The sequence below is a fragment of the Nuphar pumila genome, chromosome 14, assembly GCF_984573655.1.
Source record: "Nuphar pumila chromosome 14, dmNupPumi1.hap1.1, whole genome shotgun sequence".
Lineage (NCBI taxonomy): Eukaryota > Viridiplantae > Streptophyta > Magnoliopsida > Nymphaeales > Nymphaeaceae > Nuphar > Nuphar pumila.
Window position 1 is genome coordinate 4,964,285 of NC_143262.1, and position 20,660 is coordinate 4,984,944.

The following is a 20,660-nucleotide window of genomic DNA, read 5'->3' on the forward strand; positions in this document are numbered from 1 at the left end:
AGGGCAGGGGTGCAACCCCCTGCCTCCTCGTAGGTTGCTGACAGTAGGTCAGCACGGGGTTGCAGCCCCTGCCTTTGCTTCTTTCGCGTTAAGCAGGTTCGTAGGGGCACGCTGCCCCTGCTTCCTTCACGTCAGGTCAGCGACAGTGCCCCTGATCTTCTATTTTTGGAGTTAGCTTGCTAAGACTGTCGCTTTTGCAGCTCGTACGACGGATCCCGCTCGCGCTCTACGAGCCGTCAATCGTTTACACCCGCAGGCGCTAACAAGCTTGCAACTCTCCAAGGTAGGGGAAGATTGCACGGAGGACTTGGACAATTGAATTGAGTTCAATTAACTAAAATGGATAATTAAATAAATATGTATGCATATATATATATATCATATATATTTATACGAGTACGCATTTAACTAAAGGACGCGGTTTCGTGATCTTTGTCCTTTACTTTCTGTCATGTCTTTCCTTTCTTGTCGCGCTTTGCGCCCAGGCTCTTGCTTTTGCAAATGTTTCATTACTGCCTTGCCATTACAGATGACGCTCAGGTTTTCGCTCTCCCTCTTTCGACAAGAGTTGAGTCGAGAGATTAACGATACATCCTCGTCTAAGGAGAGGGATACCTCGCAAGGATCCTGAATCTTCGAGTAAGCAGTCCTGTAGAGTAGACTTGAGATTTTAGGGAGCTGCGCAAAAGCATCAAAGACTGCCCAAATCGAATCATTTGGAAGGATGTGATTGGCTGGTTTTATTCGTCTATTCGACATATCACGGGTAACCTCGAATTGGGGCTCGAGCGAACTTCTTAGCGGGGGTTCTGTTGAGAAACCCGTATCCCGTCTATTGAGGCTGGTATTGAGTCATGCGAGGCATGTAGATACCCCGATAGCGGATGAGATTCTAGAAAATCGCATGCCAAATGTTGGCACAAGCTGTCAGCTGTTTCAAAAGATAAAGAATGTCAAAAGTAAAGTTTGAGAAACATTACATCTTTGTGAAACACTTTTGTTGAGGCTCTTATTGAAGAACTATACCCCTTTTATCCTAGAGTACTTATAGTCGTGCACTACATGCTAGTACTGTGATGATCGGATGAGACGGTCTTGCGACCTCGAACAGTGCTAAATGCACAATGTTGTAAACACATAAAAATGAGATCTCCTTCACAGGTAAGATGCTCATTTAGTCAAAAGACCAGAGCATATAGAATGAGTCGTCAGTTAATTTACCCCTGTCACACTCATTCGCCCTTGTGTTTCTGTCATGGGAGAGGATGGATCGATACAAAACTCCAATGGACAGGTTGTTAACAACCACCCACGGACAAAGATCCGACCTCCCCAATCATTGGAGCTAGGAGAAGGGACTACCAGACAATATCCTAGGTGGTAGATCACATGGACTTCTGCAGAAGTTGGATGCGTCCGTTGCCAAGTACCTGCCTTTGGGAAATCCTCTCTCGGCTAAAGTCGTCCCCTTAGGAGCGGACTCAACTAACTATTCGGGTTATTAAAAATACATAGAATAACAGATGCTCGAACTAGTCTCAGTTTTTTCTATGTTTTGTCTGCCCGTACCCGCAGGCCAGTAATATCGAAACATAAAGTCTGTTCACACTGATTGATGGGTCATGAGACTTGCTTGTTGCGTGGTAGTTAACAGCTTACGATCAAATGAATCGTCATGCTGCATTTGATAGTGCACTGCTTACTTGCTTTGAACTGCTTACTTGCTTTGAACTGCTTACCTGTTTTAAACTGCCTACTTGCTTTAAACTGCTTACCTGTTTTGAACTGCTTACTTGTTTTGAACGGCTTACCTATTTAATTGTATATCTGTTTTAAACTGCTTAGCATATTGAATTAAATGTACTTAATTCAGTTTCTTGTAGTCTCTCTTGTGCACCTACTAGTTTTTCGCGAAACTAAGTCATTCTATGGGTACAGGTGATGATTAGGTACACCACGGGCGATGGCGCGATGCAATATGGCTTCAAGATTTCCTTTTTCCTGCTCTTAGCTCGCGTCCTGGACGTTTTTTGGGATTTATAACGGATTTTCTTTGGGATATCCGAATTTTGTACTATTTGAAAACTTTTTTTAATGAAAGTGGCTCTTCTAAGTGTTTTGCAAGTAACATGGATTGTGAGTTTTGGTTCTTTTAGCTAACGTGCCCAAAGTTGTCAGCTTGCCTTTCTAAATTTAACAAAAGAATAGTCTTTCGCTGATTTCATAAACAAACTCTGAAAGAAAGAGACTTTTTCTAATCTCTTGCCTGTTTTATGAAAGGTTCGCAAGTTTGAAATTTTGGGGCGTTACACCCTATTCCTTGATACTCCAAATGCCTTATCAACAAGATCACATATAAGTGATGTGTCATCTTCGAAGATCGCCTCATCTTCAATTGGCCACAAATCCTTATCATTGACTTCTCTTAAGATGATGGGGTCGAGATCTCCTTTGTTCATTCGCTTCTTATGCCTTCGCTGGAATCTCTGATTATATTGCATTAAAACCAAATCATTATACTTCTTGTGCAAAAGTCAGTTTCTTTTCTTTGTATGAATCTAAAAAAAATATATAAAGTTAAAATATATACAAACTAACAAATAATATTTAGTCATTAGTAGTAAATAATAATGTACTGCTTCAAAAGTACTCTAATTACATTCGCAATTGGGTTCACTACATGTGAGGCCTAAGACTAGAACAACAAAGGTTTGAAGTTGGGGAGAACCAATGGAAAAAGAAATCCACCAATTCACTATAAAAAAATCAAATTAGATGTAATTAAAGTATATAAGTTATAAAAATAATGCAAAGCGAGGTAGATAAATTTAATCATCTTACCTAGGGTTTGCACTTTTCTCTTCTTCTTTGCCAACTTCATCCCGAAAGACCCACTAGCAGTTCTATATCTTATGAGTTGGTCTACTAATGCTTCTCGATCTGTTTCGTTTCGAACAAGACGATTGAAACAATCATATGTCATTCTTTATCTCCTCATTGGACTCAATATTTTCATACTCATAATATATGGCTGAATTCATATATAAGCTTGTTGCATGCAATGGTTTGTGCAATTGATTGCTCCATCTTTTATCGATTATCTCCTAAACTGGGCCATATCTTTGTTTATCATCTCACAAATTTACCTATTTAGTAAAAGAATTAAAAGTAACCATTATAAAAGCAAAGATAAAATTTAAAAACAAAATTTACAATTAATAAAATATAAAAAAATAATTTATAATTATACCTTTATTTGTTCTTTTGCACGGTCTATTTTCTTGTAGATATAACCAATAGCAGGCTTTTGAACCCTATCAACCAATCGAAGCACGTCAATCAAAGAGGCCATTGTTTATAAAGCATGACTCACTCCCTTCCAAAATTTTGAACTCAAAATCATGCTTTCACATCTTTTACCAACCGACATTTTTGAGAAACTACTTTTTGCCCAATTATCTCTAATAAACATGGACCTTAGGCATTTTTTGCAATTATATATGCTTTTTAGAGTAAAAAATCTAGTAGCAAATCTCATCACTGCAGGCCTATGTAAGTCCCTTTGTGTGTGTGCCCTCATAATACTCAACATTTGAGTATGTTTGTATATGAATATCACCAATTCCCTTGCTTTTCCAAAAATGTTCTTCAACTCTTTTAATTCTCCTATATCTTTCAACATCAAAAACTCCTTTGTTTTCTTATTTCTTTCTTCAAAAGTGGTTTTCGCAGCTCGTGATATGATTTAGGCTTCATCTCTGTTCCAAATTGGCCTATAGCTTCAATCATATTGTAAAATAAAAGCAATTTTGTTGTATTAAAAGGTATTCCACTGTTATAAAACCACCTACTAATGTACTCACATATTTTTTTCCTTTCTTCCTTTTTTAAGTGATTCTCTAACGTGGTTTGTTTGTTTGCTTACTTGCTTTTTTTGTTGGATTACTTCAAAAGTACAAATCCATAGGCCATTTTGCTTATGGTGGTTTCAAGCCGAATGTACTACTTAGCTGCCCCTCCATCTGTAAAATTGCATCATGTCCTTCACCAGAATTGGAAGCTGAGAATATCCATTCACTTCTTTCATATATATTAACTCTTTTATTTTTTTCATCTCTCTTCTTCGATTCTTCCATGTACTTAGAAAGTACTTGTTTGATTTCTACAGTTGTTTTCTTACAAGTCTTCACGTTGCTTCCAATCCTAAGTAGATGTTGTTTTATTTTGTATATGCCTCTTTTATAAGTTAATCCACATTTAAGGTATGTCATAGAATTCAAATATTTTTTATCTTGACAATAGGCCCAATTCTATGTTGGATCACTAGATTTCCGCTTGAAGTTCTACATATGTTCCAAATCTTGAAATGTCGAACTTGGAGTGGACCTCATAGCATTTAAAGAAGAAGCTCCTTCCATTGTTGTATTAAAAAATGATGAGAATCTAAAAATAAAAACTTATAAATTCGATAAATTAAAAGGAGTAAGCAATAAATAACATAAACTCATATATTAATATATATCATATATGTGAAAAACAAATACATAAACTATACAATTTATATAATTAGATATAATATATATATATTTACACAAAAAACATATATATGTGTAACTGCACATCAAATCTGTAACACCCCAAAATTTCGAACTTGCGAACCTTTCAGAAAACAGGCAAGAGACTAGAAGAAAATCTCTTTCCTTCAGAGTTTGTTTATGAAATCAACGGAAGACTATTCTTTTGTAAAATTTAGAAAGGCAAGCTGACAACTTTGGGCACGTTAGCTAAAAGAACCAAAACTCACAATCCATGTTACTTGCAAAACACTTGGAAAAACCACTTTCATTAAAAGAAATTACCAAATAGTACAAAATTCGAATATCCCAAGGAATATCTGTTATAAAACCCAAAAACGTCCAGGACGCGAGCTAAGAGCAGGAAGATGAAATTTTGAAGCCATCTTGCAATCGCGCCATCGCCCGTGGTGTACCTAAACATCACTTATACCCATAGAATGGGGTAGTTTCGCAAAAAACTAGTAGGTGCACAAGAGAGACTATTTGAAACTGAATTAAGTACATTTAATTCAGTATGCTAAGCAGTTTAAAACAGATATGCAGTTAAACAGGTAAGCAGTGCAAAACAAGTAAGCAGTTAAAGCAGTTCAAACCAAGTAAATAGTGCAACTGTCAAACGCAGCATGACGATTCATTTGATCGTAAGCTGTGAACTACCACGCAACAAGCTTGTTTTTGTTCCTTGAATGGGGTCTCTACATTTAATCATTATCAGGACATTGTTTGCCGCTCTCACTATTTCTAACAAACTCTTTATCCTAAACAACCTTAATTTATTCTCATCTTTTAAGGCCTTACGCGACCAACTGTCACCTGTTATGACTCGCTTAAGGCGTCATACTTTCTCAGAAAAACCCACCCTTCTATAGAAGGTCCCAAACATGATCTAAAATCAATAAAGATCTGATTCTCACATCTGAGTCCTGCATGTAATCATGCTAAAACAGAAAACCAAAACTATAGATTTATAACTCGCTATCTCAATCAATCTTAGAATATCATCACAGCTCACCATAACTTTTTATGGTAATCAAAATCACAAGTTTCACGTCGGATTGCTAGGTTCGGGAAAATGTACGACCTCACAAGGAATTACCGCCCTAGATGATATACCTGGTCTTGGACAATACACTTCCTCATAGGAGTTCATCGTCTTTGCGGCTACCCGCTCTTGGACAGTGTACCTCCTCACAAAGAATCTACCACTTTAGTCGGTTACCAAATCTTGATCATACAGACCCTCACACTTTTCATGAGCGCAAAAAGCATATCGAGATGGACTACCACTATGTTAGAGAAGAATATCTGAAGAAAGTCATAGATCTACCTTATGTAACATCAAAATATCAACTGACAAACTTTTTTACTAAATCACCCTGTTTCCCTAGATTCAATTTTCTTCTTGGCAAACTTTTGATCATTACACCATAAGTTTGAGGGGGGATGTTAAAATGTAATATATACATATATGATTCTTGTAATACCCACTAGGGGTAAAACAGTCTTTTCCTTATTTCATGCATATTCCTTGTGAATATGTTTTTTTTTGTATTTCTTTATTTTTCCTTTTTCCTTTTTTATTCTTTTTACTTTTTGGCTTTTAGCCATAGAGGGGCTCACATCATATAGACATTGGCCCCCTCCAACGGTCAATAATATGACCGTTGGAGGGGCTCCAACGTCCATATGAGGGAGCCCCTCTAAGGATCCTCAATGTATATAAATAGGGGATTCCCTCCTTTGTAAAAATGAAGCTTTTTGTAAAGCTCTCTCACTTGTTCAATAAAAGTTCTCTTTATTTTTATGCCTTTGTGCATTTGTATTCTTTTGTGATTGTTCATCTTGTGCCTTTGTGCACACATTTCATATTAAGAATCTAGTGCCTTTGTGCACAGTCTCTTTGAAGACATTTTCACACTTTGATAACTAAGACAAGAGACCATAACCCAGTGACTCGGTTGGCTCGGCCCGGATCGCCCAGTCACTAGGTCAAAAACAAGTACAAACTCGTTTTGCACAAAACTTGGTCGAGTCACCGAGTTGACCCGACCAAGTCATGGGTGTGTCAGCCGAGTCATGCATATATATACATGTATAATATATTTTATATATAATTACATATATTATATGAAATATAATATAAATATTATGTATATTATATATAAAAATATGGTTATACATATATTAATAAAATTATATATTAAATATATTCTAAAAATTAGCATATAATGCATATTATATATAATATATTGATAAAATACTATAAAATATACATAATATATACATACATTTATATATTTTATGAAATATAAAGTTAACATGACCCGGCCGAGTCACCGAGTTGACCCGACCGAGTCACGGGTCACTCAAGGATGAGCCGGGTGCCGAGTCAACAAGTTTTAAAATCATGATCAACGCGATTTTTTAAACTATGGCTCCGATACCATAAAACGAAACAATAACAATTACAAGAGAAGGCCACTAAGGGCTACAAGAGAGCACAAATACAAAATGACACAATGGAGATAATTCACAAACATGAAGTCACAATATAAAAGTATAAATTGTATTGAATAACAATTATGCTTAGAAAAAGTCTAATCTCGTTATATAAAAATATAAAAATAAATTGTATTTATAAATTTCAGTTTTCAGCGATGCTAATTAAGAAGTAATAACAAGTTTAATCTCATTTTACTTTAAATGAGAATCAAAGTTCATACTTACGTTCTTTTTCTTTTAATTTTTATAATTCTTACTTAAAGAAAATGTTCCTAGAATTTTACTTTCTTCATAATCTTTCGGAAAGAATATTACTTTCAAGATCCTTACAATTATATTGTGTGTAGGGAGACAGAAAAATAGTAGTTGAAGTATTCTTTTACTGGAATGTTTTACTAAATGTACAGATCATAAGCATGGATTAATGGTATAAACTTGTGCAGATTAACTACAGGCAACTTTTGTTCTTTTTCTTAAATTATTTTGAATGTTTGGTGGTTGTGTCTAATGTTAATTTGTTATGCCAATGTATTTGTTTTGTACCACTACTAAAATTTTAAAGATCGAATGGCTACATTGATCTTGTCTATTTTAATAAGGATTGACATTTTTCCTTAACGACTTCAGGAGGTCCCAGTGGTTCTGGTAAGAGTAGCATGGCTCATAAAATGGCAAATATTGTTGGTTGTGAGGTCATTTCCTTGGAAAGCTATTACATACCTGAGAAAGTGAAAGATTTTATGCATGACGACTTCCAGTCTTTAGATATATCTCTAATTTTGGAGGTATAATTTTCCATGTGATCTCTTGTATTTAATTAATAGTCATGGATCCAAGCTCTTGAATTGTCATGGATGTGAAGATTACTAGATCCTTGCTTGAAAATCATGATTCCCATTCTAATCTTTCTTCTAATTATAACCTTGCCTGCAGAGTATTAATGACATAAGAACCAAGCGGAGAACAAAAGTCCCTGTGTTTGATTTTGAGATTCGTTCTCGTAAGGGGTTCCAAGACTTCTATGTTGTGGAAGATTGTGGTGTGGTATGTATTTTATCTCCTTATCTTGGATAGTGCAAGTCCTTGTACAAACTTTGTTATTTTACTAGAGTAAGTCAGAAAAACAAAAGAGTTTGTTTAATGAGCAGATGTATTTACCAAGAGTTTCCCTCCATCACACTCGAGGACATTTCTCTCCAAACTCAGGATGATTCCTCTTGCATCATCCCAAGTTTGAGGGAGTGTAAAAAATGTATATTACTTGTCTAGTTATTGGATTACAGTGTAGTATATATATATATATATATATATATATATATATATATATATATATATATATATATATATAACGGTGTTTCTGTTCATAAACATTGTAAGAGCCAAAAAGTCAACGTAATAAGGTCATTCTGGTTCTGGTCCAATCCTGTATACTACCCTCTAGAAGAGAAGCCGACTCCTATAAGGGATTGTAACACATTCTTTTGGCAATAGATAGTTTCTTCTTCTTGACCATCATTTAAGATTTTTTTCAATTGTCTATGTCAAAGTATATTAATAATTGCTTTCATCTTTCCGTGCTAATAGCAGTAATTAACTCTAGAAATGGGCTTCCCATTTAATGGAAGTGCAATTTGTGTATATGCAAAATTACACTTCCATGACATTGAACATGCTTCCCAGTTTGGATTGAGTTTTTGGTTGAGCTGCAGATGCAGATTCCTGCTTTAGAACTGGCTTGGAAGCAAGTCTCTAGGGTTATTCAGACACTTTTAGTTATCTTGGTTAGGATTCATTGGTGATGAAATTTATCCTTATTGAAGAATTAACTGTAATGAAATATGCAGAAAAACAAAGAGTGCGTTAAGCACTTGCAACATCCACTAATGAACAAATAAAAGGGCTAACACCCAAACCCACAAGAGACAACACAACATAAAAATATAAATGTCTCTTATTGAAAAGAGAGAGAGCTCTCTAGAGTGAAGAATACAAGAGGGGTTCACCCCTATATATACACAAAAAAAGGAGAGGAGGGGTGGCCTTAGGCCTTAAAAGGAGAGCCACCTAGGGGGCTCCCCATGGAGTCGTTGGGAGCCCCCAATGGTCACAAATGTGACCGTTGGGGGCCCCATCGACTCCATGGTGGGGCCCCTTATGTGGCTAAAAATAAAAACAAAAATATAAAAAATAAAGTGCAAAATAATTACAAAAAGAAAAACAAAATAACAAGTACCCCTATCGGGTACTTGTGAAATGTCTAAAATACCCCTAGTGGGTATACTTAGACAATATATATATATATATAAATATATATATAGATTACATATGTATTTTAACACCCTCCCTCAAGCTTTACGGGGATATAACCGAAAGCTTGTTAAGAAGAAACAAGAAACGAGGAGCAGCAAGGGCTTTAGTGAAGAAGTCCGCCAACTGGTACTCGGATGTGACGTAAGGAAGTGTTATGGTTCCTCTTAGGAATTCATCACGTACGTAATGGCAGTCCATCTCAATATGCTTAGTACGCTCGTGGAAGGTGTGATTGCTTGCGATATAAATTGCGCTTTTGTTGTCACAACACATCTTCGAAAGAGTAGAGATGACAATGCCCATATCACTGAGAAGACTTCTTAGCCACACAAGTTTCATGGTTGTAGTGGCCATAGCACGATATTCCGCTTCCGTTGAGGACAATGATACTTTGTGCTGCTTCTTGCATCTACAAGAAATCATAGAGTCACCTAAGAAAACACAGAAACCCGTAGTTGAGACTCGGTCATTGAGATTTCCTCCCCAATCCGCATCAGTATAAGCAATTAAATCAAGTGATGAGGAGGAGGAAAGAAAAACTATCTTAGTTATGGTGTTTTTGATGTATCTGACGATCCTTAAGACTGCACTCATGTGCACGGTTGTAGGTGCATGTTGAAACTGACTGGCTAAGTGGACGGCATGAGCTATGTCTGGCCGAGTGATGGATAAGTAGGTTAGCGATCCAACAAGTTGCCGATAGAGAGTAGGATCCTGTAGAGGTGTTCCATCTTCCAATCTTAACTTCGCATTGATGACTTCAGGGATTTCTATCTTCTTATCATCGGAGATACCAGACTTGGAACAAATGTCAGCAACAAGTTTCATCTGAGAGAGAATGTACCCTCGAGGAGAGTACGCCACTTCAATTCCTAAAAAATATCTTAAGAAACCAAGGTCAGACATGTCAAAATTTTCTTTTAAAACTTTCTTAATATCATTAATTCCTTGCTCATCACTTCCAGTGATGATCATATCATCAACATAAAGTAGTAAAATAACTACTGAAGACCCTGCATTTTTCACAAACAAAGCAGTGTCAGTATAACATGAACGAAAATTCGAACTTGTCATTATATTACTAAATCTATCATGCCAAGCCTTTGGGGTTTGTTTTAAACCATATAATGCCTTTTTAAGTTTGAGACTTTTATCTTTACCAATACATACTCCTGGAGGGGGATCCATGTAAACTTCTTCATTTAATTCGCCATTTAGGAATGCATTCTTAACATCTAATTGATAGATGGGCCATTTTTTGACTGACGCAATGACGATAAGAGTCCTAACACTAGTCATCCTAGCTACAGGTGCGAAGGTTTCTTCATAATCTATACCATATTCTTGAGCATATCCTTTAGCTACTAACCGGGCTTTATAACGTTCTAATGAACCATCACTTTTAGTTTTAATTTTGAAGACCCATCTACATCCAATCGATTTCTTTCCAGTGGGTAACGAAGTTATTTCCCAAGTTTTTGCCTTTTCAAGGGCACTAAGCTCTAAGTTCATGGTTTCAACCCATTGGGGAATGTTTTTGGCCTCATTGTAGTGTGAAGGTTCATGAAAAGAGTGCAATGCAATTAGACACGCTCTATACCTAGGAGTTAGGGACTCATAGGAAACAAACCTATTAGGAGGATTGGCGATTCGACCGGATCTCCTTAAAGAGGTTTCTTTTATGTTGGATCCTTGGGAGTATCTTTCTAAGGCGCTTATTTGAGCTTGTTGACCACACCTAACATAGGTTTGGATTGGTCTATCACTTTCATCTACAACATTGTCAAGAGAAATATCCTCTAGGTCATTCAAAGACTCATTAGAGATTTCCTCTTCTTGAGGAGTCTCATCTTCTTGAGAGAGAAGATCAAATAAAAAAGCATATTCACTTTCGTCAATATCTTTAGTTTTCACAAAACCATTTTCATTTTCCAAAAATGTTACATCTTTGGATACATAGAGTTTGTTATTTTTCAAGTCAAAACATCTAAAACCCTTTTGATTTTCTCCATATCCCAAGAACACACATTCAATAGATTTAGGAGATAATTTGTCTCTTTTATGTGTAAGGACAAAACATTTACACCAAAAAATTCTTAATCTATTGAAATCGGGTGTTCTTTCAAATAGTTTTTCATATGGAGATGTATTTTGTAAGGATGAAGATATCATTCTATTTATTAAGTAAGTTGAGGTTAAGGCCGCTTTGGCCCAAAAACTTTTTGGAATTTCCTTGAAAATAAGGAGTGTCCTAGTGGTTTCCATGATGTGTCTATGCTTTCTTTCTGCCAAGCCGTTTTGTTGGGGAGTCCTAGGACACGATCTTTGATGACAAATTTCATTCACTTCTAAATAATTTTGAAATTTATTTGATAAATATTTTCCACCCGAATCGGATCTAAGAGTAGATATATTACTTGAAATTTGATTTTTAACTATCATATGAAATTTTTTGAAGAAGTCAAAGACTTCGGATTTTAAATTGAGAAAGTAGATCCATACATACCTAGTATAGTCATCAATGAAAGTAACGTAATAGGAGTACCCTCCTTTAAACATGACCGGGGAAGGACCCCAAACGTCAGAATGGACTAACTCAAAAGGTCTTTTGGACACAAAAGTTCGGTTTGGAAAATGAGTGGATTTCATTTTGCCAAAAATACAACTCTTGCAAACAAAATGTTTCTCATTACAAAATTTCTTTCCAAATGGAAAGGAGTACATTTTTTAGAAACTTGGATGTCCAAGTCTTTGATGCCAAATTTCAATATTTGTATCTTGGACATGGTTACAAAAAGAGTTGGTGGGGAGTTTTAAGTTGCTCATATAATAGAGATCTCCCCTCCTATGGCCTTTCCCAATCTGCTTCCCGGACTGGAGATCCTGTATAGAGCAATCCTTAGTTGAGAAAGAGATTTCACATCCATGATCACATATTTGAGCAATAGAGAGGAGATTTAAATTAAGTTGAGGTACAACTCTCACGTTTGGTACAAAGAAATCTTTGGAAAAGTTTAAAGTTCCAAAACTTTTTACTTGTAAAGATGTACCATCGGCAGTTGAAACATAGGAGTTTTTATAGTTATTACACAAATCGGAAAGCTCATTTTCAAGCAGGGTCATATGAAAAGAAGCTTCAGAGTCAAGGATCCAAGAAGACATACCTGGAGGAGAGGAAGAAGCTATGGCGGCACCCGAGGTTGATGGTATCTTGAGTAGAGTTTGTAGTGCTTTCGATAGTTGAGCAAGAGAAAAAGATTTCTTCCCTTTGATGGTTTCCTCTTTCTTTTGAGTAGCTTCTTCAACGGAAACAACCTTATTTTTAGGTGCTTCATTCAACTTAGGGAAATTAGGTCTTATATGACCCAGTTCTTGACAATGATGGCAAATGGCTTTTCTATAGTTGCCATTAAAATTATTTTGCCTTCCAAAATGTGGAGGTTTGTAAGGTTTCATATGGTTGCCGGGTTTTGATACGGCCAAAACATCATCTCTTCCTTTAATCATGCCAAGACGAGTTTCTTCTTGGCATATTTCGGCTATGGCATCTTCCAAGGGAAGAGGCTTAGATCTATTAAGAAGGGAAGATCTAACTTGTTCATATTCGGGCCTAAACCCATGTAAAAATTGGAAAAAGTGTTTTTTTTTCATTTATTCTCTCCTTAATTCCACATCCACACTAGAAACCCACTTTGGTTCTAGTAAGGATAGTTCATCCCATAAGGGTCCAAGAGTGCTAAAGTAATCCCTTACACTCATTTCCCCTTGCTTGATACAACAACAAACAACAACAACTACGCCTTCATCCCAAAACAATTGGGGTCAGCGATATGAACCAAAAAAGAAATTCATTTTTTCTTTTTTGATAGTCCGGATTTTTTCTTGAAGAAAGAATTGATGAGCAAGGTCTTTTTGAGTAAACATACATTTCATAAAGAACCATGCTTCGTTAGCCATCCGAAATTTAGCAATGTTGGCGCAAATCTTGAGCTTCACATTGTTCATGAACCAAGCAAGAATCTTGGCATGCTTACTTTCCCAATCTTCTACTTTAGATTGGTGATCTTCGATGGCCTTCATGCGGGCATTTCCTTCAAGAGCTTTTTCTTGATCACCATCCATCTTAGTTAGTTGGAGTTGTGGTTTCGGAATGGTGCCCTGTGAACACCCCAAATTTTTCAAAGTCTTGTAAAAATGACCCTTTTGCCCCTAACCCCGTTTTTCTGAGAAAATCAAGTTATTTCTTCAGATTTCTGGATTAAATTCCGCATTAATATATTCAAATTCAGTTCCGGGTCTGAACTCAGTATTTTAAATCCAAGTCTGAGCCCCGTTGTCCGATTTCCAAAATAAAATCACAAAAATACCAAAAAAATGAGTTTGAAAGGCTTGGGCAGCTCATCCGGCACTCTGTTGGACCCTCGACCCTATATTTCTCAGTCCGAAGTTATAAACCTTGATTATTTCTCAAAAATTCGGACACAAACCCATTTTTGAAGAAATTGTCTCAAAATAGTTTCTAAAATTCTCAGAAAAACTCCTGTTGTAAACATTTTACAAAAACATCAAAAAATTAGTTTCAATCTTTGATTTCTTGTAAAGCTTTAGGATTTTATTCTAAAATTACAAAAAAATGAAAAAATAACATAAAAAATCAAAAATTGAGAAAAGCTACGCAAAAAATGAATGACTTTGAGCTTCTTAAAATTGTTTTTGCTAAAAACCTCGTTTTGGAAAACCATTTTATAAAAATTTCTTTTTAAGGGGGACCTCCTTTTTGAAATAGCGAGGATTTGCAACGGTTGCATGCTCGCTGCCTCTCTCTGTCGTCCGATTCTCAACAGCATCCCCTTCTCTTCGCCCTCGATCTTCAACGAACCCACCTTCCAGATCCTTCCTTTTCCCTCAATAAGAAGAGGTGGAGGAGGAGGGGTCGGGGATCGAAAAATTTTGGCCTCCATACCCCCTGCGCATCACTCTCGAGCCTCTCTCTCTTTCCTGAAGGAAACCCATCTTCTTTACATCATCCATTTTTCTCCGAAGTTCATCATTTGCAAGCATTCATGGAGTTTTCTCTGCTTTAAACAATCCGAAGGAATAGGTAGGATACCGGTGGTCTTTTCCTCCGAATTCCAGTAATTTGAAAAGCCCTGTAGCAGAGCTAAGCAAAAGCAAAGCTCCTCTTCTGATCGTCCGGAGGAGCCTGGCCCACGGTTCGTCCCTCCTTCTTTCTTTCAAAACCCCTGCAAGCCAGGTAAGAATCCCTTTCATCTTCGGGTTTGTTTGGTTTTTTTTTTTATTTATTATCATTATTTACGCTGGTTTGGAGTTCGATTTCTCATGTTCTTATAATTCTGCATCATTGATTCCTAATGTCTATCTTCATTTCAAATTCACCATGGAACTCTGATTTTCATTTTCCCTTATAACCTGATGACCGACGATGCCTCTCAATGGCATCGTCGATCCACCCAGGCTTCAAAATTTCCATCTACTTCTAATTTTTATTTCAATCCCCGTCTGTTCAACTTGAATTTTCTCCATGATTTACTTTTTTTTTTTTTTCTTTTCTTTTTCTGTAATTTCTGATTCCCCCTTTAATCTTTAGGTCCCATTAAAAGCACCATGGATGATGTTAGGTTGCCAGCAGCAATCCCGACATATCCCTGTGCTACAGCATAGGAATTATATATTCCAACATTTTTTCTTTCATCTATCATCTTTGAGTCTGAGTATTCTCTGCATTTTTTTTTTACTATATATTTTTCTTTTCTCTTTCTGTTCTGAAGATCTATTTATGTTGCTTAAGTCCATCATGCTTTTGTGGGTCATCGTAGATCATCCAATCGTATTTTACAAATCTGCGTTGAATTTGCTAAACCCATTGGAATCTAAAGATGCTGATTCATACTGGGGTCATCATGTCAGATGAAGCCATCTATGACTCATCTCGAAATAGTGATGTCCAGTAGGATGCCTCACAGTGATTGTAAAACCTCATTATCTTTGTTACTAGAATCCCTTAAGATACATAGTGGTAAGGAATCAGGTGATCTACTGGAGATATGAAACACTTTTAGCCCAAACGTATGTTAAGCCTGAGACCCTTTTCCTCCAGCTCCATCAGCCATATCTGGGAGATGTTCCGGTTTGCTCTTACATTCTTCATCCTGTGTTGTATTTGAAGTAGCTAGGCTTCATGTGTGGGCATTTGGGGCTCCTCGTTGCCGTCAAAACACATGAAAGTAGCTAAGGTCGATCTGGAGATATGTTAAGCAGTCTGGTGATGCTAACATCCATTTGTATTATTGAAAATTTGAGCTCAAATTATATCAATAGATGCGTAAACTGACCAGGGTACCTTTCACCCATTTCTATATCCTATAGCTCAGTATCTCCATTATAGTATCATGCATGATATTGGTATTCTTGCTGCTTATGAGTCAGTGTATCGATACTTGTTTGTTACGTGTTACAAATTATATCTCCATCATTATTCTTTAATCCATCCCCTCAAGTCAGTCATGGTCAGTAATGAAAAGTTTTTTTTTAGTTATCTTTGAAATATGTTGATTTCCATCTGAAGGTATGTTACAGGTTATGATTATCTGTAGATAATGTCTGCCACTCATGTCATCAAAATCGATGCCAGGTTACCATGCAACAGGGCAGTTCATAAACCCTCAAAACGCAAGAACCAAATTTCTTGCTAAATCCATTGTCTATGTTGAATTAGAATCAAAATTTTGTTTCAATCTACCATACTTTTGATAACATTTTAATATTCCAGTTTAATTTCTTCATATCAGTATTTCATCAGCTGTTGTATTTCAATGCCCATTATGTGCTCATTTATTATAATTCATATTGGTCGTTGCATAAGATCTGCTTAAGTCCTATCAGTAGCACAAACCTGTCCACCTCTTGGTTATGAGAGATTGCTAGAAAATGCGTTGGATCGCTGGTGCTGTCTTCTTTTTTTTGCTTTGGAGGAAATCTGCCCCCACAGGAAAACTTAACTGCTGCTGAGAAATATCCTTGTAAATGGCACTTGTTCTCCCCTTTTCGTTCTCTGCAGTAAGAGGAAGAGATCACTTGATCCCTGTATACCTTATTTGATCCACGCTGGTGGCTCACTACACCTGGGAGCTCACCCTTTCACATATCCAGCAGTCAAACACTAATATACTAAGCTGAATCATGTTCAATCTGGAGCTAATTCCAATCCACTGGAGTCACTTATGAGATTTCTTAGTCAGTAGCGCTCAGCTCAAATGAGGCAAGATACTGGTACAGAGGTTGTTTCGATATAATATCTGTTCAAGATATAATATCGCCAAAAAAAAAAATCAATCAATAGGATCATGAAAGATCTCATGTAGGCATTGAAAACGCTGGCTTGGTTTCTTGTCACTTCCATTTCTTTTTGCATAACCCTGCCCAAATCTTGTTGAATTTTCCTTTTTAGAAACATTTGAACATTAGTTTTTTTTTTTTTGTTTGTTATAGGTATACTCATATTCCTGTTCACCTTCTCTGATTCATAAACCTTCTGAATTCTGGGGAGGGGTCTGAAATCCACTTATTAGTTATGCTTCCCATCATAGCATTGTCCCCTGGTTGGAAAAGATGTCCGACCCTTTGAAAAATCTCTGGAAGACTCTACACCTAGTGAACATTGGCACTCATTGTTGCCTACATCTGTACATCGTTAGCAACATTCCTCCTTTGAACATATGTCATGCTAGAGACACATTTTTTTTACTCTGATCTATTATGGATCTTTACTCTACATTGTTCTTATCCACTATTCATATACTGTTTATCATTAGGTTCACCATCCTCATCCTCCAACTGTGCTTACTTCTGGCTCTGACAGAAGAACCACTGTAATCCAGATTTAGAAGAAGTCAGCAAAGATGTTTTGCTGTGTGACATTGCCAAACCCACCAGATCTTGCTGCCACATGCGTAGCAGCAGGACCTTCACTTGCACCATGTTCCCTTCACCCCTACAGCACCTTGCTGTCATCATCTTCCAGCATGACTCATTGCTACACAGCCGCATATACTAGCTACTCATTAGTATGTAGTAGCAACTGGTTGGGTGCTTACAACATCCCCTGTACCCTATGTTTTTCAATATCCCAGCCTCTGTTTTCATACATTCTGGCCTTCAGCCCCAAATTGCGTTCCAGCCGATTAGAGCCTAGATCCATCAACCACCAAGTACTTCATATTTCACTATACCCACGGCTCCTTTTTCAGTTACTACAGCACCTTCACGTCTACTGCCCCCTTTTAGTTGCAATAATGGAGTTGAGATAGTCCCCTTCAATGATGTAGAATATGTTGGAGAGGCTTTGATCCTACCTGCAGAATTTTGTAAATATTGTTACAATTCCAGATTTATGAAATTTTAGGTGTTTTAACTGCAAGGTTTTTATATATATCATATTTTTTTCAAACATATACATATAGGCATGTTGATACGTATGTCATTTTTTTCCATTATAAATATCTTGCTATATGAGCCTTTCCACCATTAACATCCACATGATATATGTGATCTTCTTTCTCTTTTCATTACTAATCAGGTTGTTTTGCAGGAAACATGTAAAAGATATCATTATTTGGGGTTGTACATTTGATTTTATCCATTGTAATAGTTAGGTTGGAATAAGAATTTACATTTCTTACTTTAGGTAGAATGAATGAGCATTATAGAATACCATGAATTGATTATTCCATGCATTTTTTCTGTATTTCTCAAAATCCCCACAATGGTGAAACACGAATGGCACCTGCACCATTTCGTAAGAGGTAAGTCAATTCTAAGTTGACGATTTACATCAACGGCCATAGTCGGGGTGTGAACAAAACTTAGAATTCTTATCTTTTACGAAATAACATTAGATCCACACTGGATCCACTTTCAAAATCCATCATATTTTCTCAAAATATTTTTTTCTTTTATCAGGATTTAACTTAGGATTAACTCAAAATATATACCAATGGCCATAGTCAGGGTATATTGAGGGTTAATTTCATTTTAAATTCTATAAAAGCACTAAAATGTATTTTATTCTTCTTTTGAATTTAAATATAGATTATCATATAATACATTCAATGACCATAGTCAAGGATGTATTATATTTTCAATCTTATTTTAATTCATTTAAAAGAATGAAATAGCTTTTCAAATTCCAATTTCAAATTTATTCAAATTCATTCATCATATAGGATAGAATTACATCATATTTTTCAAAATTCTTTTCCAAAATCCAAGTGATCTCAAATATCTTTCTTAAATCTATAGTTTAAAGATTTAAATTTCAAGTTCAAAGTCCAATTTGACTTTGAAATTTCAAAATTCAATCTTTATATTCTTGATTCATTCCAAATTCAAGCTCTAAATTCAAAGTCCAAAATTGACTTTGAAGTTCATTTACAAATTCAAATTCTCAAATCAATTCTGAAATTCCAAAATTCCAACTCAATTCAAAATCCAATTTCAAAGTTCAATTTAACTTTGAAATTTCTGATTCATCCTCTGATTCAAAATCAAGTTTTCTTCACGTTTTAAACCAAAGTTGAGATTGACTTTGAAATCTCAAAATCCAAACCTTCCTAAGATAAATCTGGGTTTTCAAAAACCCAGATCCATCTTTAAAAGTCCTATTTTTGGACTTCTCAAAACTCAAATTCAAAAACAAATCCTAGTCTCAACTTGGATCCAGATTTCCAAGTATAGGACTCCATTCCACTTTGGATCTCCCATTACAGATCCGAATTCCATTTAGGATCCAAATTCTTATTCTACTTTGGATCTCCAAACATAGGTCCAAATTTCTTTTAGGATCCGGATCCTCATTCTACCAATGGATCTCAAATTCAGATCCAAATTCCAATTCTTAGGATCCAGATTTCCAAGTATAGGACTCCATTCCACTTTGGATCTCCAAACATGGATCCAAATTCCATTTAGGATCCAAATCCTTATTCCATTTGGATCTCCAGTTACAGATCCTCATTCCATTGAATCTCAGATTCAGATCCAAATTCCAATTCTTAGGATCCAGAATCCAACTCTGCTTTGGATCTCAAATTCAGATCCAAATTCCAAATTCTTAGGATCCAAATCCTTATCCCATTTTTGGATCTCCCATTACAGATCCAAATTCCATTTAGGATCCAAATTCCATTTAGGATCCAAATTCTTATTCTACTTTGGATCTCCAAACATAGGTCCAAATTTCTTTTAGGATCCGGATCCTCATTCTACCAATGGATCTCAGACTTTAGATCCAAATCCATTCTAGGATCTAGAATCCAATCCTACATTGGATCTCAGACTTCAGATCCAAATCCATTCTAGGATCCAGAACCCAATTCTATTTTTTGGATCTTAGATTTCAGATCCAATTCCATCTTAGAATCCAGAGTCCAACCTTATTTTGGATCTCAGATTTCAGATCCAAATACCATCTTGAATTCCAACTTTCAAATCAATTCTATTTCTCAAAATTCTATTTAAATTTCCCACATTTCATTCTGATTTCAAAGATAAAATTCAATTCCATTCCAAAGACTTAAAATCCAAATTTCTAATTCAAAATCCATTTATGACTTTAAAATTTTCTTTCTTCTCCTTTCCTCTCAAATTCCAAGATCATTTTTCCAAATCCAGACTCATATTCCAAAGCTCTTGAATATTCTAAAACTTAGAACTTTAATCTTAAGTTCTAAGTTAGAAATCATTTTCTTCACTTTATCAATTTCACTTGGAATTCTTCAAAATATTTTAAAAAAGAGCATACATCTTTGCATTTGCACAAGCATGATTCATTGTGCATTTAGACTTAGGATAAATATTTAGATAATTTCTTTGCAAAGCAAAAGGCATGAAATTCGACCCTTGGTTCGATTACCCCTGGTAAAGGCGCCAGGAACGGTCGAACCTCGTACCGACGAGCGGATCCCGTCTCCCGATTTTCCCGCAAATATTTCAAAAATGGAGGCGAGTTATTTCAAAATATTTTCAAAATTAAGGTCAAGTGAGACCCGCAAAAGAATTCCTCTTCTCTTCTCTTCTTTCTCTTCTCTCTTTCTTTCCGTCTTTTATCTTTCTCCCTTCAAAAAGGAGGAAAATAAGAGGTAGGGAAGGAAAAGAGAAGGAAGAGAGAGAACATTATGAGAGAGGAAAAATTTTGCGATGATCACAGATTTGGCGACCGAGATGGGACACGTCTCCGTCCGGTCGAATTATGCC

The 20,660-nt window shown here is 36.1% G+C and overlaps 1 protein-coding gene across 6 annotated transcripts in view; it reads left to right on the forward strand.

Moving 5' to 3' along the window:
- Positions 1–20,660, forward strand: part of LOC149816142 (uncharacterized) — a 235,932-nt gene that overhangs the window by 137,617 nt on the left and 77,655 nt on the right. For all 6 annotated transcript variants that reach the window (XR_016427639.1, XM_089987332.1, XM_089987333.1 and 3 more), the window contains exons 15-16: positions 7,707–7,864; positions 8,013–8,123. Coding sequence is in view for 5 of the 6 variants with exons in the window: in XM_089987332.1 (XP_089843458.1) it covers positions 7,707–7,864; positions 8,013–8,123 (269 nt within the window). In the remaining variant the exon portion in view is untranslated. The remainder of the gene's footprint in view (positions 1–7,706; positions 7,865–8,012; positions 8,124–20,660) is intronic.